This window comes from Nyctereutes procyonoides, unplaced genomic scaffold (genome assembly GCF_905146905.1).
Source record: "Nyctereutes procyonoides isolate TBG_1078 unplaced genomic scaffold, NYPRO_anot_genome, whole genome shotgun sequence".
NCBI lineage: Eukaryota > Metazoa > Chordata > Mammalia > Carnivora > Canidae > Nyctereutes > Nyctereutes procyonoides.
The window spans coordinates 5978152-6003775 of record NW_026575026.1 but is presented as its reverse complement, the minus strand read 5'-3'; the positions used below and the strand labels follow the sequence as shown (position 1 = coordinate 6003775).

The following is a 25624-nucleotide window of genomic DNA, read 5'->3' as shown; positions in this document are numbered from 1 at the left end:
GTGTAGGGGACTCTCAGCGCACCATGGGGGGGCGGGGGAAGCACCATTTATATAGATTACAGTGTATTGTGTTGTACAACTCGGTACTGTTAAAAGGTGTAATTCTGAGTATAGTTTGTGGTGTCTTCATTGCCCAGAGTCTTCTTTTCAATAACTCATTCCCAAATTTTTTAGGTTATCCAGTAATCATGCATTTTTCCAGTTGCCCATTTTTAATTTTAATTTTTTTTGCAGTTAACAAGATATTGTGAATCTGAAGAGATCTTCTGTATTTAATTTATATTAGGCTTTTAGCTAAAGTAGAATTTCTAGGATATATTTTATGTGGGCTTTTGGTATTTAAGTGTTTTATTTGAAAGGCACTTGCTTCAGATATGTCCATGAGAAGAAAACACTTCAGAATGAGCAGATGATCTTAATGAATAGTTTGAAAAAAAATAAATTATTTAATCCAGTGTCCAGGTTAAGTCCTGATTTTAGACATGACTACCCTCTGTGCAGTAAACTTGCCTTTGCGTATGTGTGTGCATGGACTCACAGTGGCATCCACATGGACTCATTACGTTTTAATAGAGATCTAGGAATTGGAACAAAAAAGTTTCTGAGGCTGATGCTGAGCTTTTCAAAAAGATGAGTTGACTCTATTGTACCGTTCATAGAGCTCTGCTTTTTGTACAGTCTGTGAAGTGGCATTCATGGGCTTACAAGGGGACTCTTTCAATAATCTCTCCGTTAACATAAGGTTTTCTTGTTTAAAGAGAAAGACAAAGATGAGGGATGAGGTCCTATTGGTAGCTGGGCCTTTGGGCTTTGGAATGTAAATTTACAGGTTGCTCAGTTGATTGTGGAGATGCTGAAGAGTACGTAGGAGGGTAATTTTATATGGTGCTATCTTACAGGAGGCCTTCCAGCACACTGTGAGGGGGAGATTGGGATTGTTTGGGGAATTAGGACAGAAGAGATTTTCTATCCAGCTTTAACCCCAGTCCGGCTTCCTCCTGAGCTATATAGAGAATTCAGGCAGGAGAAGGCATTTGAGCAGAAATCTTGGAATTAAACAGCCACTCAGAGTGTCACTCTATTTTAATGTGATAGAATTCTTAACTATTTGTATGTGAAGGATATCATAAGTACACTAAAGGAATTCACTTTATCTTAAATCTTAAAATGCATACTTCTAAAGTAGACAAATACACTTCTGAAATGTGAATACTTGAGAAAATCATAAAATGTGAATACTTCACTAAATTAGACAAGGACTGTGTACATGACAAGCATTATACATCATCCACACTGGACTGACTGGGGAGCCTTGGGGTGAAATACTGGCTTCCTTGGTCTGGCACATTTTTTTCTTTAGTGCCATTCATGGCTGAAAAGTCTTTTAAGGTCTTATCCTCACAGCCAAAGTGAAATGGAACATTGACGTAGTTATCAGAATAATTGTGCTTCAAACAAAACAAAAAAACTTGATTTCATCTGATTCATCCTGGTTATTCAAAATGTTGCTGGAGTGATAGAAGAGTGGGCAGGATTTGCCTGAATGATCTGTGTAATTTCTTTGTTGTACAGGAAAAGACTAGGGATAAGGAAATCTTATCAGCAAATCCAATTTGAATATGCCAGAGGAAAACATATTGAATGTACTTGGACTATGTCATCTTGGTTGATCAAGATATATTAAAAGATTCCAATTTTAAATTGTGCCTTTGCTTTGAACTGGAAAACAGATTAACCATAAATCTTAGCTCACATCTGTAGAAATCATGGTTGCTAAAAATACCATTCTGGGGTCCTAAATTTATCTGAAATGGATATTTCAAGACATATTTTGCAGGTAGGGACAGCTTCAGGGATTTCGGTCCCAGTGGTTTAAAAAATAGCAGTGACCCTGAAATTGATCTGCTAGTGCATGACGAGTATTAGCAGCTCTAATGGTTTGGGATTTAAGCATTAACATGGCTCTCAACTAAATTCTAAATATCAATTCAGTTATTAGTAGCAATGACATGGTATTAACCTGGGAGTATCACTAGATTATACTGTCTATACTGTCATTATTTGTTGGTTGGATCATATTCCTTTCTTCCATTGGCCAAATAAATCACAGGGTCCCAAAGGGTTTATAAACTTCATAGGCAGTGCTTAATAAAGTTTTAAATATCCGTTAGAAGCTCAATAAATATTGGACTTTTAAAAAATTCATCCTTAATGACTTAATCACGTTTAGTTTTGGTGATCTGGAAGTAATCGGTATCCTTACCTTCTTCTAAAGAACTAGGAGTTGAAGGTAGTGTAATTTCAGTTTTCACAGTAAATTATTTTCCATTATTTATTAATAAGAGACAGAATTTGTGGTTAGGCCATAAAGACACTTGCCAAAAGAGATTGGCTTGCAATTTCTCACATTTACCAGCTTTTAGAGCCACACTCTGATCAACCTGGTGATATGCTAGGTTGGGCCCAGCTGTGGTACTCAAAGCTCACAGCAACTTTCCCCACAGCCATTAGAATCCCCTCTGGGATCCAGGAGGAGCTTTGATCCCAGTACTGGAACTTTAAAGCCCTCACTTATTTCTAGTACGGTCTGATTCTGTAATATTATGAAAATGACCCTGAGGACACAAAGGTGCCAGGACTGAAAATACTGAAGAGAACAACAAGAGTTGCTGGTGGGATCGTGTGTCTGCTCCCATGCCAGTGGAACAAGGGTTTTTGGAGCATTTTATTTGTGCTTAGCTCTTCTGCATGCCCGAGGATGCACACTTGGCCTATGCCCTCATCAGCTCATACGTTAGTTGTGGAAGGAAGACTAACGTGTGACAAATTTAACGTTATGCAGTATACCTTAGTTGTGAGTTGTTAAGGTGCAGGAGGATGAGATCACTGAGCACTGGGAAAATGGCAATGTTAGGGGGAACATTGTTTTTAAGGGGGTAGAAATTAAGCTAGATCCGAAGATGGCAAGTAGGCATGCCACCGCTCCCTCCTGCGACACTTGTGGCAGACATTGCTAATCATGCTTGATACTCATTATTTATTCAGCCTGAATATGTGTCCAGAATCCTCAGTGTAGGGTTCAACTAATCAGTGACTGGAGTTGGCGCTATGTTTGAAACGTAGAAGTGCACTGTTTGCTCCTTGAGAGCAGGTCCCATACCTTCTTAAGCATTTCCTCCCCAGGGCTTAACCCTGGTCCTTAATGATTATTAAGTGAGTGAAGAATTCAGAATATTTGGATAGATTTAGATGAGAGAGAAGTGAATTCCAGATAAAGGGAAAGGTTTGCTGGCGGGAGTCAGAATGATGCATTTTTATACAGTAGGGACTGTCCTTCCTATTTAGGGCCTCGGTGCCGTCAAGGACAGACCTCAAGAACTGGAACTAGAAGTCAAGGACTCGATGTGCTAAGCCATAGGAAGCCACGAAGCAGGCATCGTAGAGGTGGCCTGTGGCCCAAGGTTATCACTTGGGTTCCAACCTCCAGGTTCTTTGCCTTTTGTTCATGCCCAACAGAAAAGATCACACAAACTTCCATGTACTTTGGGTTAGATGTAAGCTTATTTTGTCGCTGCCCCTCACTGTCCTCGGGCTGGCATGGAGTGCTGGAGAGGAGGCAGGCCCCTCGCTTCGAGGACTCGGGAAGGAGGAAGCGAGCATAGTTACCCTCTTTCTCTCGAGAAGGTGGCAGCACTTCTTCTGGGAAATTCCAGAAGCTTCATCAGTGCCCATGTGGCCGAAGAGGGTGTTGCTGCCGTGCCAGCTGCCTGAAAGGAACCACACACTTCCCTTCTGGGAGGCTGACTAGTGTAGCCATGTGCTAATCAGTTGCAACCACATGGCCCCCGTGGGTTCCCTCTCTCCACTTCTTCCTGGGTAGCCAGGAAGTGTGTCTGAGCAGTGTGTCTACACTTACTCAGAATTGAAGCCAACGCTGACATCATCATCATCATGACATTGTTTATAGTTTGAGGCCTACAGGCTGTTACTAAGTTAGTCAATAATCTAATGACCATTTGAAGGGAACCTCATCACATGGTAACACAAAAGTGGGAGAGAGCCAAGTCTGAGAAGGACTTTTCTGGAATTTCTTCGTCTTCACAGATGCCTAGTCTAGAACACATCTGCTTCAAGCTTTTCAATGTGGAATGATTTCACCAACCCTTTTAGTCCCTTCCAATGTGGTTGGATTTACCCGATTCCCTTGGTAAAAGTAACATAGGTAAGCATCGTTCTTTGCCTCCTCTCACCTCACACTTCGAAATAATTTATTTTTAAATTTCTGCATGTGGACCTTTATAAATGTAATCTCTGAGACTGGGCAGCCATGCCAAGAACCATGTCGACGCATAAGGTAGATATTTTCCTCAAGGGCCCAGCCACTCGGTTCTCTGAGCATACCCCAGGAGCCCCTCCCGTGTCTTCGCGGACTCAGGCCTGGAAAGAATGCTCCTTCTGACAAAGCCATTCTTCCTTTGAGACTGAACGTAAATGGCAGCTCCTGCATGAAACCCAGGCGTGCACAGCCAGCGGGGATCTTCTCCTGCTCTCCGGATGGTACCTCGCTTACAACACGCTCCTTGTCGCTGGCTCATTTATGCCCTCTGTGGCCGTAGACGTGAAACAAGAACACTGGCCCCTGGTAAATGGGGGTTGCAGCGCAGGCTGTGATGCCTTACTGGGTTTTTTCTTCTTCTTTCCCTCTATGGTCAGGATGGTGAATTCAGATGTGGAGAAGTTCATCCCAGAGAGGGAACCCTAGAACAGCTGGTGGAGTTGACTGGGTTCTCTTCCCACAAAGTGGTGGGAAGGCCTCGCCTGCGCTGACTGTTCTGATGGGACCTGGAAGGGATCCCACGACGTCTCTGAGCCCATCTGGTGGCTCCTTGGGTTCCTGTCCCGGAGCTGGCACATCCTTAGTGATCAATGAATGTGTGTGGGATAAATGAATGAGTCCATAGTGGTGGACACGTGAAGATCTGTTACTTCTGGGCAGAACCAGGCGACCCACCTTGAGATTTCGAGCCGGTGACAGCCCAGAGCTTCACAGAAGTGTGACAGCTCAGGTTGTAAGATTTACGCTCGGAAATGAGAGGAGTAGGACAGATGTGGGATTTCTTGGCGGGGAGCGGCCCCACGCTCGCTCCACCCAGGAGGCCCTCCGAGCCCCAAGGCTCCCGCGGGAGGGTCCCCTTGCTTAGGAAACCCCAGCTTTGGACTGTCCTGGTAAAGTGCGGGCTGTGGGGCTCAGGCCGTCGGTGCTGCCCGCCCCCCCCCCCCCGCCCGGCTGCAGCCGTGTCACCGGCTCTGGTTCCACAAGGTGACAGGGGACCCACAAGTGAATCCAGTGCCCGCCGCCACCTGCCAGCGATGTCCATCCTGAGCGTCGTGCCTGGACAGGCACCAGGGTGTCCTAGCTGGGGGTTCCCCTGACTCCTGGTTGCGAGACCCGTCCTTGCTGGGCCCCGACTCACAGATGCGCACCTGCAGAGGGGAGGGGGCCGGGGTGAGCAGGGTGGGGGGGAAGGGGGCGGCGCTGAGCTGAATGGGGCCAGAGCGACTGCGGGACAGCGAGCGCTGGGGCCGGACAAGCGCGAGCTGCGGGGCTGCTCTCCGGCCCCGCCCGGCCACTCAGGTCACCATTGCGCGGCCTCCGATTACTGGGGCAGGTGACAGGCTTCCTGTCCGACTTGTGTTGATCCGACTCCAGCAGGGAAAAGTACTGCAGCCCGAGCCCGATGGGGAGGACGCTGCAGGCGCTTGTGCTTGAGGCGGGTCCAGGCCTCAGGAGGACACTCTGCTTGCCTCAAGTCCACGCGGGTACAGGACCTAGGGTTGGACGGGAAGGAGGAGAAAGGAGGAGACCCCGCTTGCTGGCAGCCACCGATCACTACTGTCAAGGAAAAGCTAGGATGAGAAGTTAGATGGAGGCCAGGTATGAAGATCCTGACAAACACGACTGAGGGAGTGCTGCTAAGTACTCTTCCAAGAAGTACGGTTCTGCGTCCTTCATTAGGTGACCCTAGTGAAAGTTCCCCAGAAGCTTCCCGGGACGCCCTCCGCAGGTCTGTTTTTATTTTGCAAGGCAGGTGCTGAGTCTTGGTGGGTCAGGGTGCAGGTGGGGCCTCGGTGATCGCTGCGATCGCGGCTGGAAGGATGCAGCCGGAAGGATGCGGGTGCACAGGGGATGGAACCACTCTCCGAAACATGGGCTCGCAGGGCCTTGCAGTGGTGTGTGCTGCAGAGAACTCAAATTTGAAAAGATGACTTAATTATGAGCCCCCTCCGTTCCTGGATAGACAGCCCAGGATTTGGTGACTTAGTTGTTAAAAAAAAAAAAAAAAAAAAAAAAAAAAAACTTTCTTGAAAAAAACGTGTTTGCTGCTTTGGCAGTTCCAGCCTGAACTAACGGGATGTGCTCTTGATAGGACGCTCATTCTATAGGACTGAACGCTGCTACCAGCTACTCATGACCTCACAGAAAGTAGGTTCGTGGTACATATTTTTTAATTGGTTGGATAATTGAGATTCTACACCCAACCAATTGAGTTACTCCAGCCTCGGAAGTTCCGCCCAACATCTTCTCTGAGTCCTGCTCCTGTACATGAGTTTGATCCTTAATTACCTGGATTTGACTGTTGGCGAAGCCTCTGCGCCCTGGACCATAACCGGGTCTGCATCTCCTGCTGCCCTGTGGAGACTCGGGTCTAATGGTACATCACGAAATGCCCCCGGCCTTTGGATATTTTGCTCACTTCTTGATAATAGAATCTTAAATTGTTCTGATCTTGTTATCAAGGTCTGGGAGCCAAGTCTCCACATCTTTTTATCTTTATTAAGCATATTCTTTTTCCTTTTTTTAAAAAATGAAGACTGCTTTTTAAACTTTAATTTTATTATATGAAGCTTAACCATCTACACTGTCACAATCAATTCAATCAGAAATTCAATTAAGTTCTTTGGCATCACAAAAACAACTCATTTGATTATTAATGTGAATTTTTACTAAATTGATCAGCTACTTTTACATTGTTTAGAGGAAGCCAGAGGGACGCCATATCTTTGAGTGTCGTCGAGCACAGCACTCCGCATGCAATCGGAGGATCAAATGCTACATACCTCGTTATTTATTATTTAGTACCTTCGTGATGGTAATAACTAATAATTGGTTTGTTAGCCCATCTCTGTCTTCCCTTTTTTGTTGTTCTTTTGTCTTAGAACTATCTGCATTCCTACTACGTTAATTACAAAGTCTCCAAATGGGGTCTGGTTAAATTTGTTTTTCTTTCTGAGTTACCATTCCTGGTAGTTTATACACTGTCTCTCTGGGCTAATGAGTATTTTCTTCCTCACTTAGGGTCACTTTATATTTTTTATGTAGGAGAATTGACCCTTGAACAACACAGGTTTGACCCTCACTGGTCCACTTACATGCAGATTTTTTTCTGACAAATATAATACTGTCAGTGTATTTTCTTAATAACATTTCCTTCTCTCTAGCGTACTTTACTGTGGGAATACAGCAAACAATACACATGGGTGTGAAGTTTGTATTAATTGACTATGTTACTGGTAAGGCTTCTGGTCAACCTAGACTATTCTAGTTAAGTGTCGGGGCAGTCAGAAGAAATCATACACAAATTTTTCACTGTTCGGGGCATCGGGGCCCCTAACTCCTGTGTCGTTAAAGGGTCAACTATGTATGGTTTTATACTTGAAGATCATTGATAAAGATAAAACTTTAATTCCCCACTACGGAGTTTTTGAATTGAAATGTTGAAAGGCGGAGCTGTAGTGCGCGCGAGGCTAAACACTTGCGGGAAGGCGAGCGCTTCTGCGTGGGCCTGGCGAGGCGTGGAGGGCGCTGGGGGCTCAGCTGCGGGTCCCACAGAGCAGTTCGCGTTCTCGGCAAATGCGCTTCGTAACTGCGGCGATTGTAGACGTTTGTTTGGTTCTAAATATTTCCTCCCGGGGAAAACGCGAGAAGGACAAGAGCGCGATGACCAGCGTGGCGGGTGTAATGCACGCGAGGTGGCGAGGGAGCCGCGGCGGGGCGCGGTCACGGTGGTGCTCGGGGCGGCCACGCGGGCGCCGTGTCCCTGTCCCCGGAAGGCCGCAGCGGGGGGCGCGGGGCGGGTAGCCGTCGCCAGGCCGGTGGGGGTGGCAGGTGGCCCCGCGCGGGCTCCGCCTGGAGGCGGTGAGGACCACGGCCGCGGCCCGGGGTGTGTGTGCCGGACGGCGGGACGCGGGGCGCCATGGCGGGACCCCGCGGGACGGTGGCTGGTGCGGACGGGAGACGCGACGGGATGGGGACGGGAGGGGGACGAGGGACAGGGATGGGATGGGGGACGGCGGGACGGGAACGGGTGCCGGCGGGGGACGGGGATGGGAGGGGGATGGGTGCGGGAAGGATGGGGACGGGGACAGGTGCGGGGGGGGGGACGGGTGCGGGCGGGACAGGGACGGGTGCGAGAGAGAGAGAGAGAGAGAGAGAGAGAGAGAGAGAGAGAGAGAGAGAGAGAGATGGGTGAGGGAGAGAGACAGGGACGGGGATGGGTGCGAGAGGAACGGACGCTGGGGACGGGGACGGGTGCAGGAGGGATGGGGGGTTAGGGACGGGGACGGGTGTGGGAAGGACGGACGCTGGGGACAGCCCGGGAGCTGCCGCGGGAGCTTGCCGCTTGCCCTGAGGACGGCCCCGCCCTGGCGCCCACGAGAGTCGGGGCCGGGCCTCCGCGCTGCCGGCCGTGGACACGCACTGACTCGCGCCGGTTCCTCGGTCCCCGCCCGCGACGCTGCGTGAGCTGCCGCCCCTTCCCACAGCCCGCCGGCCTGGCCCCACCACAGAGAAGCTTCCAGAAGCCGAGCGTGCTCCGCGCCCCAGGCCCCCGCAGGGCAGCTGAAAATCCAGGCAGTGCACAGGGGCTCATCCATCCTGATCTTAGTCTGTTCTCTTTAGTTTTCTGCCAATTTTCATAAAGGACAGCAGCGCAGTCTCCTTAGTGGCCTCTATGGGACCCAGCACTTGGAGCATGTGGGTACAGATCTGGCTATATTTTTCCTTTTTTTGAAGCCAGGCTTCTTATAAGATACTCAACTAGCACCTCGTTTAAGCCTTTTGATTAGGGTCCCTTGCAGCAGATAGGACCCTCCCTCCGAATCTGGGGATCTGTTAGGTCGCAGCTTGTTGAGGACAGAGCGGGCGTTAGGTGACCCAGCAGACTGGTCCAGGCCTGGGGCCCGTAAAAATGGTTTTTGCTCAAAGCTCGGCTGGCGGGTTGCGGCTGCCCGCAGAGGAGGGCACACTGGTGGAAAGACTGAATGATGTCTTTGGGAATGAGCCCTTTGGGACAAAGTGCGCACCTTCTGGAAAGCTCGGTCTTGAACATGTCAGCATGAGGAATGCTTGGATATGTCCACGGACTCCTCAAAAGCAACCGGCTATTTCATTCTCCCCCAAGAAAAATCCCAAATCCTTATGTCTAGATACAACAAAACACCTTACTATGTACCCTTTGATTCAGGGGCTTTAACAAAAGAAATTGATATTTGAGGACTTTTTCTTCTATGTTGAAATTTTTCCTAAGCTCTTAATGAGTAGCACATGCTTGTAGGACAAGAGGAAAGAAACAATGGCATTCTGGGTGAGTAGCAATCAGACTCAACAGTTATTTGAAGGTGAAACCTCGCATACCTAAAATTACTTAAACCAGCTAATAAAAGCAAGTCTAGATGTTTCCCATTAACCTTGGAATGTGCTTGGAAGCCGTCCCACTGACCCCCATGCCGGTGCTGGGGAGCCAGCGGCAGCATGGCCCTGGTCTGTGGGAGACACTGGTTCAGAAGCTCCCAAGCCCGTTGCTGCCAGATGGCTGCCTCCCTTTCTCCCCCTTCCCTTCTCCCACCTTAAGCGCAGGAGAAGCCGTTGAGAGGTAGTGTTTTAGTTCCTTAATTACAAGTGATAACCAATCTCTGTAAGGGAAGGTGGTCCAGACTTAGAAACGCAACGTGTTAAGTAAATATTTACTCTGGTCCCACTCCGGGGAGGTAAGAGATTTTATTAACATATTTGTTGAGGTCATGGGGGCAAGGAGAAGCTTATGCTGTGCTTAAATGCCTGAGGGGCCTTTCTTTCTTTTTTTCTTTTTTTGCTGCTAGTTAACAAAGGCCAGTATTTTTTTTTCTGCTGAAAAGAGCAAATATCTTGTTTTGTGGCCTTTACTTTCTTATTGTTCATTCACAAACTGCTTAATCTCAAACCAGAGCTTTAAAAAGCCGCTTTATTTTTTTCCTCTTTGTTTGGAAAATCTCTTCTTAGATATCCCTTAGGAGATTTGTTTCCAAGCTTTGTTCTTGTACTTTTTCTTCTGGTTTACTTTGGGCTGTTATCAGCCGTTTGTACTTTGTTTTGTCTCCATCGCCGAAAAGAAAAAATCGTCCTTTAAAAGTCCAGATTTGAAGTGTTCGGCTTAATTCCTTGAGTCCAGTCCACGATTTGGCTCTGCTTCCTGTACCAGGCTGACCTCCAGCCCAAGGGAGGGTGTCTTGGCAGAAATCTGAGAATTCCTCGATCAGTAACTCCCTTTTTTGGATTTATGGAGCCTTTAGGTGGACTGCTGGGCGCTGAGCTAGGCCCTGCTGGCCGGGGGAGCGGGGAGGGGTCTGGAGGCACGGGCCCCCCTCTGGCTGCCGGGCCTGCTCCCCCAGGCTCCGCCAAGCCCTGACCACTCCTCCAGCCGTGGCAGGCGGTGAAAGCAAAGGCAGGGACCAGGACAAGGTGAGCCTTTTGTGGCTTGCTCCTGACCCGATTCCTTGCTCCTCTTGAAAGTCTTAGCTATTATTCTTAGAAATTAAATTTTTAAAGGGCGAGCAGCTAAACAAGTGGCGGGTTACCCTGTGGAGCAGCGACTGCGAAAGCTCTTGGTGCTGACGATTAATTTCACATGTAAACACTTTCGTTCTGTTGCCAGCAAGGAGATTTCCTTTTCCTTTCTCTGCCTCCTTGAAATCTAGAAATAAAATCGCACAGCTGTCAGGTTCCCACATACTCCTCAGCGGCCTCTCAACATGGCTTCGCCACCAGCCCAGCAAATTTAAAAGATTCTACTCTTAGAGTCTACGCAGCTTGTTTCAGACACCCCGACTCAGGAAGTCAAGAATGACCAAGTTCCCCCCCACCCGGCAGGAAACGTCGGCGGTAGGATGTCGTGCCGCGTTGCAGTAAGAGGTGGACGTTCTCTGTGCCCGGAGTGGATGCCAGGGCCAGCCTGTGGGACCTCCCCTTGCTGTGTGGCGGGAGGACGTGTCCCTGGGAGGCCACGGGGACCTGTGTAGTGGGAGGGCAGGTCCCTGGAAGGCCGCAGGGTCCTGTGTGGCAGAAGGGCACGTCCCTGGAAGGCCGCGGGGACCTGTGTAGTGGGAAGGCGCGTCCCTGGAAGGCCGCAGGGACCTGTGTAGTGGGAGGGCAGGTCCCTGGAAGGCCACAGGGTCCTGTGCGGCAGAAGGGCACGTCCCTGGAAGGCTGCGGGGACCTGTGTAGTGGGAGGGCGCATCCCTGGAAGGCCGTGGGGTCCTGTGCGGCAGAAGGGCGCGTCCCTGGAAGGCCGTGGGGACCTGTGTAGGGGGAGGGTGCATCCCTGGAAGGCTGCGGGGACCTGTGTAGTGGGAGGGCATGTCCCTGGCAGGCTGCGGGGTCCTGTGTAGTGGGAGGGCGCATCCCTGGAAGGCCGCGGGGTCCTGTGTGGCAGAAGGGTGCGTCCCTGGAAGGCTACGGGGACCTGTGTAGTAGTAGGGCACATCCCTGGAAGGCCACCAACCTCTATCGCAGGAGGGCACGTCCCTGGAAGGCCATGGCCTGTCCATCGGTCGGGCCCGTACAGCTGAGTGCCTTGGTCAGGTGTGGCTAACGTGTCCTCCGTAATCACCCACTGTCGTGGCAGCCAGCTCCTGCATGCGTCTGTGTATTTAGGTGGCTGCATGTTTCACCGAGTTCCCAAGCCAGCGGGTTTGCCAGCTTAGGCACCAACTGACACTTACTCTGCCCTCCAGAATGTGCAGAGGCTATATCCGTTATCCGAATGGCCCGGGGTTCTGTATTTTTATCTTTCTGTCTTCTGGTGGCAGTGCGTTTCCTCCACGCTGTGCTCATCTGCAAACACCACTCGCAGGATTAGGCAGATTGCTAAGACCAGGCCTCCAGAGAGCTCGCTCAGTGCATCATCTTTTGGCACCATCTAATCTTTGATGTAATGCTGTTCAGAGAAAATGATCCTCGTAACTCATTTATGGTTTCAGTTTACATCCTGCCCTCTCACATGGCCAGCAACACCTGGGAGCAGAGTAGCTCTTGAGGGAGACTCTTAATGGCACCACTTGAAAGGGTGTTTGCAGAAACGAAGTACACGTATACGCATATAAATTCTTCTAATACGTTACCAGCCCGTGTGACCTCCCAGCCAATTAGGCAGAGTAGAACATGTACACACGCAGACACACACACACTGTTTAATTGGCAGAGAGATTATGAAATATGCTCCTTTGCTGTTCGAAGAATTAATTATGCAGGTTGGACACCTGCTGCCCTGCTCTGTTTTCCTAATTGCAGGGGGGTGGGCACCTGTCCCTGTTAAGTCATAAAAGGGCCATGTGTGTGCATTCCTTAAGCACACAGAACTCCACCAAGGATAGAAAATAATAATTGTGGTCATTAACAACCAAGCCATGCAGATCTTTACAGCAGGATTCTAAGATGGCATGTTAACCAATTAGGTAAGCAGCACAGACCTATGTGACGTGTGTAGCTCTGAATAAAGCCATGGCCCTCCCTGCCTTTGAGGGTCATTCTCCTCTAACAGTCTCTTCAAAGAGCTATTGATGGGGCACCTGGGTGGCTCAGTCCGTTGAGCTTCTGCCTTGAGCTTCTGCCTTCAGCTCAGGTCGTGATCCTGGGATTCTAGGATTGAGCCTGAATCTGGGCTCCTTACTCAGCAGGGAGCCTTTTTCTTCCTCCTTCTACCTGCAGTTCCCTCTGCTTGTGCTGTCAATTAAATAAAATCTTTAAAGAAAAAAAAAAAACAGAGCTATTGATAAAGACAGTAAACAGAGAAAAATACCAATTCATTTCCTGTAGGTCCCAAATCAGAATGTTTGCCAACTTAGGCACCAATTGACACTTAACTCTGCTTTCTGGACAGAAATACAGGTAGAAACAGATAATAAATAGATACAATTCAAATTTTACATGCACCATTAAAGTGATAGGAGACATGTCCATTGTTTGATTCTGTGTGTGGACCATACTATCGGAAAACATTCTGCAAGTTTTTAAATAAAAAGCTTAGGAGAGGGACACCTGGGAGGCTCAGTGGTTGAGCATCTGCCCTCGACTCAGGGTGTGACCCTGGGGTCCTGGGATTGAGTCCTGCTTCGGGCTCCCTGAATGAAGCCTGCTTCTCCCTCTGCCTGTGTCTCTGCCTCTCACAAATAAGTAAATAAAATCTTTAAAAAATGAAAAGCTTAGAGACTTATTTTTTTTAAGATTTTTTAATTTATATATTCGTGATAGACGGGGGGTTGGGGGGTGGTGCAGAGACACAGGCAGAGGGAGATGCAGGCTCCTTGCCAGAAGCCTGACGTGGGACTTGATCCCTGGACTCCAGGATCACCCCCTGGGCCAAAGGCAGGCGCTAAACTGCTGAGCCACCTGGGGGGTCTCAAAAAGCTTAGAGATTTAAAAACAAAACAATTTAAATGATAATCTAGTTTGCATGGTTTTAGGACCTTGCTGGAGTGGCCTCTGATTTCCCTCACGTTTTATTTTTCTAATTTGGATGCCAAGTAATGATTACTGGCAAGCTAATTACCTTATGGGCTTGAAAAAAATGAAGTTATTTTTCAAAATGCATTATCCAGAGAGTAAAATAAGCCAAGAAAGAGATATTTAAAAAGCGAAACCATCAACATGGTTTCTTATTCTCAACTTGTGAGACAGACCATTGAAACTTAAATACCCAACTATCAAATACAAGGAAGAGAATCAGTAAGAAATAGCACATTTTCACCATAACACTGTATTTAAGTATATAGTGGGTTTAAATATATTTAATCAGAGAAAATTGGTTTTACCTGAGAGCTGCTCATGGATATCTAAATACACATGTATCATGATTAGTGTGCTTAAGCCAGTGTGGTTCGTTATGTCAGTTCTGTTGTTTTTAAACCTGGTTGTCAGTGAAATAATGCAGCACTATATAAAAAAAGATACATTAACTAATATAGTCAGTGAGAAGTGTAAACCCTCAGCCTTTCCCAGAATTCAAGCACAGCCTTTGCATGTTCTCCAATCTAAAACACTGTAAGGTTTCCCTTCCCTCTATTTTCTCAAACACTCATGTTTTCTTAATTGTTGAGGATATAGCTTGTTTCTGTGATTCCTGACATCTGGAAGAACAGTACTCTACAAGGTTTTGACGATTTTACTTGAGCAAGAGCAAACAATTATTTTATACATGGCAGTTTCAAAAGGATATGTATCTCTTTGTGAAAAGAACACAATCCTCTATTGTGAAGATTAAGGCAAACTTTGGTTTACTTGTTTAATAAAACAGTAGTGTTTAGGTATTGCCAGGTAGTTTTAGGTATTATCCAGAACGCTTACATTTCTGAGATGCACATCGCTCCCACCAATAGAGAACTCAATGAATTTAAAAAAAGAAAAAGTCAGTTGGTCTTTGTGGAAAACAGAAATTTGAATCCAGGAAACTGAATGAATGGAGTTAAGTTTAAGCCGTGTGTCCACCTTTGGGGCATCAATCGACTGGTACCAAAAGAACAGGTAAGTTTAGGGTCCATCTTGCAAACAGATGGACTTTAGGAAGATAGATCAACTCATCCCTGTTTTCTGACCCATATATGATCAGTGCTCAAAGAATTCTGATCGCAGGGCCACTGGCAGCTCCTGCTACTCTGAACTTAGGAAAAAGATGGGGTACAGCAGTCTGTGGGGCTGTGTTTGTGTTGTTGCTATGATGGCCCCTGAGAGCGGCAGCGAGACCTCCTGGCCAGAGGTGCTTTCCTGCGTGGAGCTCATCACACCCACTGGCTTTCTTGGCTTGCATCTGGTCGCCATCCGATGCCCTCCCAGATCTGCTCACAACCACCCCCATTTGCTCTCTTGGCAGCACTGCTGGATCGTTTGCTGAATGTTGGTTTTGGGTTTTTTTTTTTTTTTTATTCTGTTGATACATTTTTCAACAGCAGTTATATTTAACGTAACCTATACATTTTTTCTTTAATTGCACTTAAAGCACATTATTAATTTGCTAGGGCTGTCAAAACAAAGTACCACTGATTAGGTAGGCTTAAACAACAGAACTTTGTTTTCCCACAATTCTGGAGTCTGGAACTCTGAAGTCAAGGTGTCAGCAGGGTTGGTTTCTTCTGAGGCTCTGGCCATGGCTTGTGGACGGTCGTCTTCTCCCTGTGTCCTCGCATGGCCTCTCCTCTGTGTCTGTGTCCTCATTTCCTCCTTATAAAGACACCAGTCGTATTGGGTTAGGTCCAACCCCAATGACCTCATTTTAACTTAATTACCTCTTTAAAGACTCTATCTCCAAATATATGCACATTCTAAGGGAGGGAAAAGATTCTGACATATGAATTTTAAATGTGGGGAATGTACAATTCAGCCACTAAGAACACACTTTTATAAGATGATCTTCTTAGAAGGTCTGTCACCCAGCCCACCCCGACCCACCACCATGAGATCTGCACTCCTAGAAGGCAGGGACTGTATTTCACTTATTGTAATCCCTAGGACCCAGCAGCGTCCAGCACCCCCGGGTGCCTCCCAAACTTGAGGGGAATGCATGCAGGGACAAAGGCATTCTGAGCTACTTGAGAGCAAGGGTAATGGTTATCATGGGTCTTTCTTTACTCTTACGTCCTTTCGTGTAGTGTCCCCAAAACACCACAGGAATGAGAAAGAACAAAGCTGTAATGGAGGTAGTCTCTATTTCCAACAATCTACCAACTTTTTCCAAAAACAAAAGAAGTTGAAATATCCCCTTTAGATGCTATATCCTGGGATATGCCGAGTCCTTAGAGACCAGCCAAGCAAGTTTTAACAATGTAACCAAAACCCCTCTCTCCCTGCCATTTTTGGCTTAAAGTTCTGACTCTGAAGCAGACTGGAAGAATTTACCAAAAGGCCAAAGTCACATTTATTTTTCCCAAAGTCTGCAATGATTATCTTATGATCAAACACTAAAAACTGCCTAATTAGAAGTCCCCTTGGTCAATTTGTGGCTAAATTAATATATTTCAAAAGAACAAATTTGGGTTAGGGGAAGAAGTTTCTTTAGTTGTGGGTTTTGCTATCAGATACCCATGTTCCTGAGTTCTTTGGCAAAAAAAATCATGGACTGTTTTTCTTATTTAAAAAAAAAAAAAAAGGAAAGTTCTTGGAAAAACAAATTGTAAGAATAGTAAATGTAATGATTTCTGAGGCTAGCTATTTTTCCCTGCAGATTGCACTTGGGTGGCTTTTATAAATGATGCTTTGAACCTGGAAGCTCAATACTAAAGCAGTGTCATTTTGTTAAAAGAAACTATCACAGAAAAGTTCAAGAACACAGATATACTGTTTATTTGATGTTACTTCTCACTGTGTCCATGTGCCTACTGAGGTTTTACATGTATTTTTATTTCTGCTTACAATAGAACTTTATTTCTTTCTAATATGTATAATATTTGAAGTTTGCACTTAAAGCATGCTTTTAGAGGTAATGTAGAAATGTATATTAAGTGAACTTTATCTCTCTTTATATTAAGTGAATCTATAGTTGATCCCAATTGGGATCTCCTTAAATTATGTACAAAGTGGGGTTCTGGATGCTGTGGACTTGTTTTAAGCCTTAAAAAAGAGCTTGTATATTTTAGATGGCAGTTTTCTGGTTAAAGAGAATGTCAATGTTTGTCCCAAACAAGGCAGGTGGTGGAATTCTTCCAGAAGGATCTGGACAGAGGAGTGGGAGAGCTGAAGGAGGTTCTGGGGCAACCCCACAGCCCAGAAAGCAGACCCAGTCTGAAGTCAGACTTCAGCTCTTGCAGGATGAGCTCTTGCAGATATTTAAGATACAAACGTGTGTGGTGTCTGTGGACTGGCATAATTCTGACAGAAGTGGTAGGCAGTTTGCATTCTAGGGTGATTTGAGGGCGTCAGGAGAGTGGGAAATTTAGAATCTGGAAGTCTGCTTTGAGTTCAAATCCTACCCGACAAGCAGGTGGCCTTTTTGAGTCTCTGTTTTCTTGTCTCAGAAATGGTAAGATCTATTTGCAGGTTTAATGTCAGGATGCATTAGGGTAACCGGGGATGTTCCATAATGTCACTGGAGTAAAGCAAAGCTAGTCCCTGTTAGATCATCCCGAAGGCTCGACACGGCCTCCCATGTTTCCTACCTGGAGTCCCCTGACTGGGTGGATGCACAGGGACACTGAAAACACCGCAGTTAGCTTGGTGACTAGGCCACTCCGTCTACCGCTTCCAAAAACAAAAACGACCTTTAGCCTGGTGGTTAATCTATTAAAGAGAAGTGATTCTTACTATCACTTATTGGATGTGATGCTTATTTAGAGCTTATTTAGTGAATCAGATCTGGAGGGAATCTTACCTAATTTCCTCCCCTCCTCTCAAGCAGGCCTGTATCAAATGTGAATTAACTCTGGCAGATGGTTGTTAGATTCTGTTTCTAAATTTCTTAAAGGAGATTTCACAGTTTTCCTCTTTAAATTCTTTTAGCAATTTAACAATTCTTTTGCCAAGTCCTTCCTTATAGCTGACCTAAATCCATGTTGCCATTTAACTCCTAACCCCCTACTCCCAGCCTTTCCTGGAGATGGAGAACAGCTGGTCAGCAACCTTCTTATGCTAATAGCCCTTTGTACATTTAAAGAAGAGTTACTAAAAAAAAAAAAAAAAAAGAAGAGTTACCCAATTCAACTCAGGTTCCCTGCCTTGTCCCACATGCCCCCACCCCAACATTCATCAGCTGGCATATGGGCAGCCCGTCCCCCTGTCTCTCTGACACCCTGATACTTCCAGGTACCAGGCAGAGTGTTGCCGGTGGCCACGTAGACCCTGCTTGTCACTGCCCCCCTTACGCTTTGTGCATACTGCTGAGCCTTCTGGCCAGTTCCCGGGATAACCCCTACCAGAATTTTATGGGTACGTGGCACCTCCATCTCAGAAACAGAGTCATCATGCGTTGCTTGGGGAGTTAGGTCCCCCCAGTGCCTCAGTTTGCTCAGCTGGTCGCCTCAAGAGGCTGTCACCTAGTGTGCTGCAGATGACGCTGATTGAGCTCTTTGCTCTACTGGACCTAGCCTTAGAAGACACTGAGCCAGAACTTTCCTAACAGTCTGAAAGAGGTGGCGGGCTTTTCCAGTGACATTGAGGAGGCCTGAGCTCATGAAGTTGACCCCGTGTGGTTCCACAGTGGATGCTGTGTTTAATCTGAATGTGTATGCTTTTGTGTCTCTGTAGGTGTGTTACCCAGAGCTCTCTGTCTGGGTCAGTCAAGAACCATTTCCAAATACGGAAATGGAGGGAAGGCTTCCTAAGGTAAGATCCCTAGTTGCCATTTTGTTAAAAATGTTTTTCAATTTAGAGGCAACAACATCAAAAAAATCAGTTCTTTTCAATTTTAATATGCATTTAGTCTACAATAAGAATTTATTAACATGACACTGTTCCGACCTTGGAAATAAGATATGCTAAAATAGATACATATGTATGTATCCTGAAGTCCTGTGACTCTTACAGTTCACATTATCTTCCTTTCTTGACAAGTCCAAAGTGCAAAGCAGATTTTAAGAATCATGGAATCAATTTATCAAATGTTCACTTCACAGGTTTTTAATTTGTTCCATTCTTGGGTAGTAAACTCAAGTATGATGATTAAACTACAAGATATCTTAAAAGTATAAGACGATGACACTTTTGTCTGGTAACAGTGCCCAGATATCTGATGCAATTACCCAAGAAACAAAACAGAAAGAACAGAAACAATTATTTTTCTTTCTTCTAATTTTTAGGCCTAAAAGTATTTCCTACAAACATGCTTTCCTTGTCCTGACATCTCAGGTGTGATAATTGTCTGCCTGAAGAAAATTTGTCAAATTTACATTTTAGATTTTAGCATCATTTTCAACAACATTTACCAGTTTTGGGGGGAGGGGGGGTAGATATCTTTGGATTCTCCAGTTAAGGTAAATACCAATTTGACCTTAAGGAGGAGGATTGTACTTTTTACTGATGACCTGTTGATTTTGCAATTAAGAAAGAAAAATAAAGTGCCCTAAAATAAAAATAAAATTTCCATTCAGAAGTTTCAAAAGTACAACTGCCACATGGTGAGGCTTTCCCAGCTCTTTCTGACATTTTAATGTCTGAGAGATTCTTACACTAAAGGGAGTTGGCCGTTCCCCATCCTTTACTGACAGGCACAACTCGAAGAGACAGTGTCCGTGGGCAGTTTGCACTAAGAGAAAAAAATTCTAAATCGCTTTTATCTTCTAGAGAATTTCTGAAGGTCCAATTGAAAACCAGGGTTAGGAACATAGGCCTGCAGAGCTACACTTGTACTGTCTTACAAGGGTTGGGTGGGAGGGAGCTCTGTACTGGGCTTAAGACATGTATACCCCACCACCAGGCCACCACCACCCCACCACCCACCAACCTACCCCAATCCTTTACTATCCCACCACTACCCTACCAGCCATCACTGCCCACCCCTCCACCACCCGTCTTTACTGGGAATCTCAGGGCATAATTCATCATTCAGCAGCTGAGGGTAAGACATGATAATGGAAGGCGTAAGGGTGAGTATAGTGTTTTCATTATTTCTGCCCCATCCAGAAATCCTCTCTTTGATACTGGTGACACCAGCCAGAGTGGCAAGAATAGGCAAGTTCTTGAGGGAGATTAGCAGTCACTCCCTTTTTCTTAGAAGGCCAATCCAGGCCCTAGACCATGCCTCCAATGAAGCAGGGTGGATGGGGAGGGTGGTTGGCACAGTGGATCCTGAGATTCAGGTCTTCTACTAATTTCTTTCCTCGATCCATATGTGAATAATACTTTAGGCATAATGGGTCTGTCCTTCCCAGCAGTCTCCTAGTGAAAAAGCACAGCTTTGCATAATCAAAAAAGAGAGTCTTGACTTACTTGGTCCAAGGCACATTACTGAGTAACTGGGGGATTCTATACATGAACAATCCTCAGGAGAGAGGTCACGCAGCCTGGGGTAGATCAGCTATGGGACCCTCCAGGAGTGCCAGCCTTTGGGGCACTGGATGCCTATGTCCCTGCTGCCCCGCCTTCTAGATAGCTCAAGATCCCCAGTGCTCTAGGAGCCATTATCTGCTGGATGATGGAGGAAGATAGGGTTGTTTTTTTTGTTTTGTTTTGTTTTGTTTTTTTTCTGGAATACCTCTCCCCAAATTACCCAGAATCCCACCCAATCTTCATCTGGTTTTGTTGTGGATTTTTCCACAGAGGTAATGGGTTAGTAAGATGGAGACTTACACAGAGACTGACTATATAATCACTTCTGGGCAAAAGTGAAGTGAGCAGCTTTAAGGGCAGCCACGTCCAGAGTGCAGTTGGGTGGAATCACACTTAAGAAGTTTTGATTTTCCTTCCTGGCCTGTGGTAATCAGCAGCACTGAATCCTTCATTTGTCCAAAACCTAAGTTTTTCACGTTGTTACCTGGGCTGACTGGCCAAGGGGAGAAGAGGGACAGTTTAAAAGCACCAGGATTACAGTGGATTTCTTTTATTAAATCCTGGGGTTGCATGCCAAAATTTCAAGATTAAAATTAGACTGAAAAAGACTGCTCAATATAATGCTTCTGAAACTCTATTAAATCCTTCATTGTGTGTGAGTGATGAGTTATATTTTAATTCAGTTTCCTGATTAGGTCATGTTGCTATTTACTTACACCAAAAGAAATTATAAATCCCAGTCTAAGACTGGAGCATGAAAATATATACTGAATGGATTTTCTATACATCCTGAAGATGCTGTATGCTTTGAGAGTTTGAGATTTTTAAACATAAAACTTAGGCATATAAGAGGTTTAACATAAAAAAAAAATGTACTGGAAATAAGACCTTTTGGGGATCCCTGGGTGGCGCAGTGGTTTGGCGCCTGCCTTTGGCCTGGGGCGCGATCCTGCAGACCCGGGATCAAATCCCACGTCGGGCTCCCTGCATGGAGCCTGCTTCTCCCTCTGCCTGTGCCTCTGCCTCTCTGTCTCTCTCTGTGACTATCATGAATAAATAAATAAAATATTTTTAAAAAAAGACCTTTTAAAGTTGAGTTACCTGGGGCTGCTGAAAACATTTATTCAGGTTTCAGGTGGTTTTAAAGTTCCTAGCCACTGAATTCTTAGAAATTCAAATGTGATAATTTACAGATCTCAATGCAAGATTATTTTAATCCAAGTATTCATATCCAAGTCAAAATAGCTTATTGTAAATGTCCTATTAGAACATGTGATCTGAGTAAAAAGGAGGGACGAAAAAAAAAATCTTTTCAAATCATACTGGATAATGTTTCTGAGAAAACCCCAGCAATTAATGGCTTGGCTGACAGACTGTTGTCAATCGCTGTTTTCATACCTGATCGGGATACACAGGGATCTGTGGTCAAGTTAAGTTTGATCATCCCTGGAGCAAAAGGGCTACACTGTCCTGTCCTCCTGCTAGTTGGTTATGATGGAGAGCTTCTCCACATGGGTGCCTGACGGAGCAGCAGTCGCGCTGCGGCTGGATTACTGCAGACGGACACAAACACCACCTCCCCGGGGTGTGCGGCTAGACTTAGAACAGCTCCAGTCCGAACTTGGGGGATCTCACTACCTTCTAGCCTGGGTGGGAGTTGCACTATCCTCCTCTTTCCTTTGGTAGCCACTTGTGGTTCTGATTAGCGGGCCCATGTGGCCTGGGCCAGGTGCTCAGAGAATAAACCATACAAGTTACCTTTGTACAAGCGGGACTCTGCTTTTAAATATTGTTCTTATATACTGGAAGGCAGGCAGTTGCCCACCTCCACTGCATAAACACCTTAAAGAAAATGTGCTAACATGCTCACGAGCCCCTTACGCAGCCTCACATTGGGCCCTGTCCTCAGAAACCTGACTCTGGGGAATGCTGCCTCCCACATGGCCCGGCATGGTCGTTAGAGAAGCACTTGATCCTACTGAAGCCAAGGCAGCCAGTGTTTAATCACTTCATGCCCCCACAGACCTAATATTTACATTCAGGTGAACTGTGTTTAATATGTAAACTCTGTTTGCTAAACACGGGGAGTTCAAGGATAAAAGGCGGGAGGGAGAAGCAAAAATTTCAGATGGTTTCAGAAGCATGACTAAGTGTCTTGTGTGTATGTGTGTGTGTGCACACGGGTCCACCTGCCTTGCAGGGAAGACTTCCGATCCCAAAGGAAGTGAACCGCAAGAAGGATGACCAGATGAAGGCGGCCTCCCTGACTCCACCTGGCAGCAGTGAACTCCACGCCGCAGGCACCGGTTACCTCCACTCTTTTTAATCGTCACACCTCCATTTGTATTACATATGGTGTATGGGTATTGATGAGGTCATGGTATCATATATGGGATTTTTTTCTGTGTAAATCATCAAGTATAAGAAGAAACTATGGGACTCTGAGCCTTGCTTTAGAGAATTTACAGTGGACAAATAGGTATCATCAAACCAGTTTTTACTCATTCTGACTCAAGTGAAACGCTCAGAATTTCACACTGTGAATCCACGTTTACAACCCTTCCAGGTGGGCCTTCAGGCCTGGTTCTCGACAACGATGTCTTCCACAACTCAAACTCCCTCTGCTCTCACACAACCGGTCCACTCCTGCCTTCTCACTCACACTGCTCCAGAATGCTTCTCGCAGAGGCTGAGAGTCCCCATTTTTTTTTTCATTTAGATGTAACAAGCCTAGTAGTTTATGTTCATCGATTGTCTGTATATCTCTATATTTTATCCATGTACTCTTTTGATGTATAGAAGTAGTTTGAAACTCATTGTTTCCTTGTGGTAAGTGACCGAGATGCTGCCACAGGACCTGAGACACTGATGAATGGTGCTATTTTGGACTTTCAACATGCTCCTTGGCGAGGTAGCTCTGATGGAGTTATATTTTATTTCCATGTTCTAAGAAGGTGTTGGTACTCTGTTTCCCTGAATGTTGTTCTCTAGACTGGATTGACTTGTTCTCCTTGTGTCTTCAGTGTGGCTTTCTTCTTCAGCGCTGTAGGTTGAGTGAATGCTACCAGAGAGAGTAAGAAACTCGCGTCTCATTGGCGGGCACTCACAGACGTGCAGTCCCTGTCACGGGAGCAATCACAAAACTGTAATTTACTTACCAAATCTCTTCTTTTTGGTAGCCTCGCCTGCCCAGCTTAGAGAAAGAAAAGCAATAATTTGACAGGCGTTTTTAGGTGTCTCTTTTGGTTCTTTTTGTTTGAAAGGATATTCCGGGGGAAAAAGAGGGCCAACTTTTAAAATAAACGCCCTCTGGAAAAAAAATCCAAAAAACTGGCATCTGAGTAGGAATCTGCAAATTCGCACCTTTCCCGAAAATCAAGTTTGAAAAAAAATGTCTTTATAAAATTAAAAAAAAAAAAAAAGGCAGAGCACTTCTTTTCTGGCAGTTTTGGATAAGCAAGGTGTAGACTTTACATTTTTGTCCTTGCTCCCAATGAAATGGATCAACAAAAAGAAAACCAGACAATACCATCTACTCATGGATTGTTGTTGTGTTAGCCAGTCTGAAAGCCCACCTTAATTTTTATATAATCGTCTTTGGCTCTTCCCGTCGGGGCAGGCTTGGTCCCATGCTGTGCCCTCCTGACTGTTAACCCCAAGATGCATGCGCTGCCCTTCTTCCTACTCTTCTCGCTTCCCCCTTGACCTGAGTCTCTTGTGCATCTTCCCGCTCCCTCCTTGGTTAGAATAGGTCTATCAGCTGTGTAAATAGAGCAAGAAAACCGTATTCTGCATCTGTGGCATTTACGTAGAGTTGCGGTCGTACGCTGCTGACAACGCAGGCTTTTGTAAAAAAACAATGTGATCTTGACTGATGCACTCACAACAAGTACCCAGTGTATTTCAGCTATTTTAGTAGTATTTGTTCAATAAACATGCAAGCTGTAAGGTACCCGGTGTGGCTTGTCATTGGAGAGGCCTGCTGTGCGAATGCGCTCACCCGTCCATGTCAATTCGTGTGTTCGCAGAGCCCCCGGAGTAGATGGAGGGGCAGCTATGGAAACAGCATGTGCCCCACCCTCTGCACGTGTTCCCTTCTGCAGGCTTTACCAGCTTGGGGCCGAGGCACTGGCTTGTCCGGGTGGCCTTACAGGGCTGCCTCTGAATACAAAAGGGAGTCAGCTGAGACCCCGCTCAGGCCTACACCGTTTTCCCTTTTCAGGGCAGTCGCACACGCCTCCAAACCTGGTCTTCTTTGCTCCCTGCCACCAAGACCTACTCTGGGGCATTCTCTAGCCACAAGGCACCAGGCCTCACTTGCCCTTGTACACAGATAAAAAGGCTTACGCTTGTAGGAAGATAAAGATCTGAGACAGGACTTCAAGACATTAATTCATGTGGACCCAGCTACCTGGGATGTAGCACATGATGCCATGGCATAACCAGAACCTTCCGGAGGGCTCCTGTGACCCTGGAGCCCAGGGGGTTCATCCTCTCCCTGTGTATGACACGTGAAAGATCACCCGGCTCACCCCAAGTCGCTGAAGGGGCTGGCTGGGTCCACTAGTTCGATTTCATGTGAGCAGAGGCTAAGGCACCGGCCTTGGAGATAAGAGCAGAAGGTGGCACTGCTCCAAAGTGGCCACTCAGCTTCTGGACAGTGGGGGTCAGATGCTCGCTCTGGGAAACCTTGAGTCTTGGCCCTTATGTGTCCAGAGGGCTGTGTCTACTGGGCCATTGCTTCTGACATTAAAGCACATCTCAGATTTTGGTTAAGTTTCCTGTTTTCCCTCAACTTTTATCAAGAGAAAGGAGCCCTAAGGCAGAACTAAGTACCCCTGCTTGCCACAGATTCAGAATCTGTTCAAGCTGAAAGAAAATTCGTAAAATGGACCCCCCACTACCTTTTTTGGTGATCCCATCCAGAGATCAGCTTGTCCCAATGTGAGACAAGTCCTCCCTAAAATGAGTCGCCTTTCACCTTGTAAATAAATGCCATTTTCCCACCTCGAGGCCTCCCGTCACCTGTGCATTTTTACAGCAGGAAGGGGATCTATCCTGTCCTGCCACAGTAGCCGAGCGGGGACGAGGCCAGGCCACACAGGTGGCCCAGCCCTGGTGGCTTCATGCCCACCTGTGTTGGCCAGCTGTTACCACCCAGCACGTCACAGCCACAGCACACATCCTGAACCCATGACCTTCTCTCAGCTCCCAGATTCTGCTCTACTTGGGAGTCTGGCTGGTGCCTCTGGCTCCAGCTTGTGCGAGCTTGCTGTCAAGGAGTCAGTGAGCTGGACTCATCTGAAGACCAGGGCCAGAGAATCCGCTTTTGGCAGGAAAAGG

General features: G+C 46.4%; 1 protein-coding gene across 1 annotated transcript in view; it reads left to right on the top strand.

Moving 5' to 3' along the window:
* Positions 1-24233, top strand: part of NREP (neuronal regeneration related protein) — a 28307-nt gene extending 4074 nt beyond the window's left edge. The window contains exons 3-4 of the mRNA XM_055315296.1: positions 18542-18619; positions 22482-24233. Of these exons, the coding sequence (XP_055171271.1) occupies positions 18542-18619; positions 22482-22607 (204 nt within the window). The 3' untranslated portion in view covers positions 22608-24233. The remainder of the gene's footprint in view (positions 1-18541; positions 18620-22481) is intronic.
* Positions 24234-25624: the final 1391 nt, after the last annotated feature.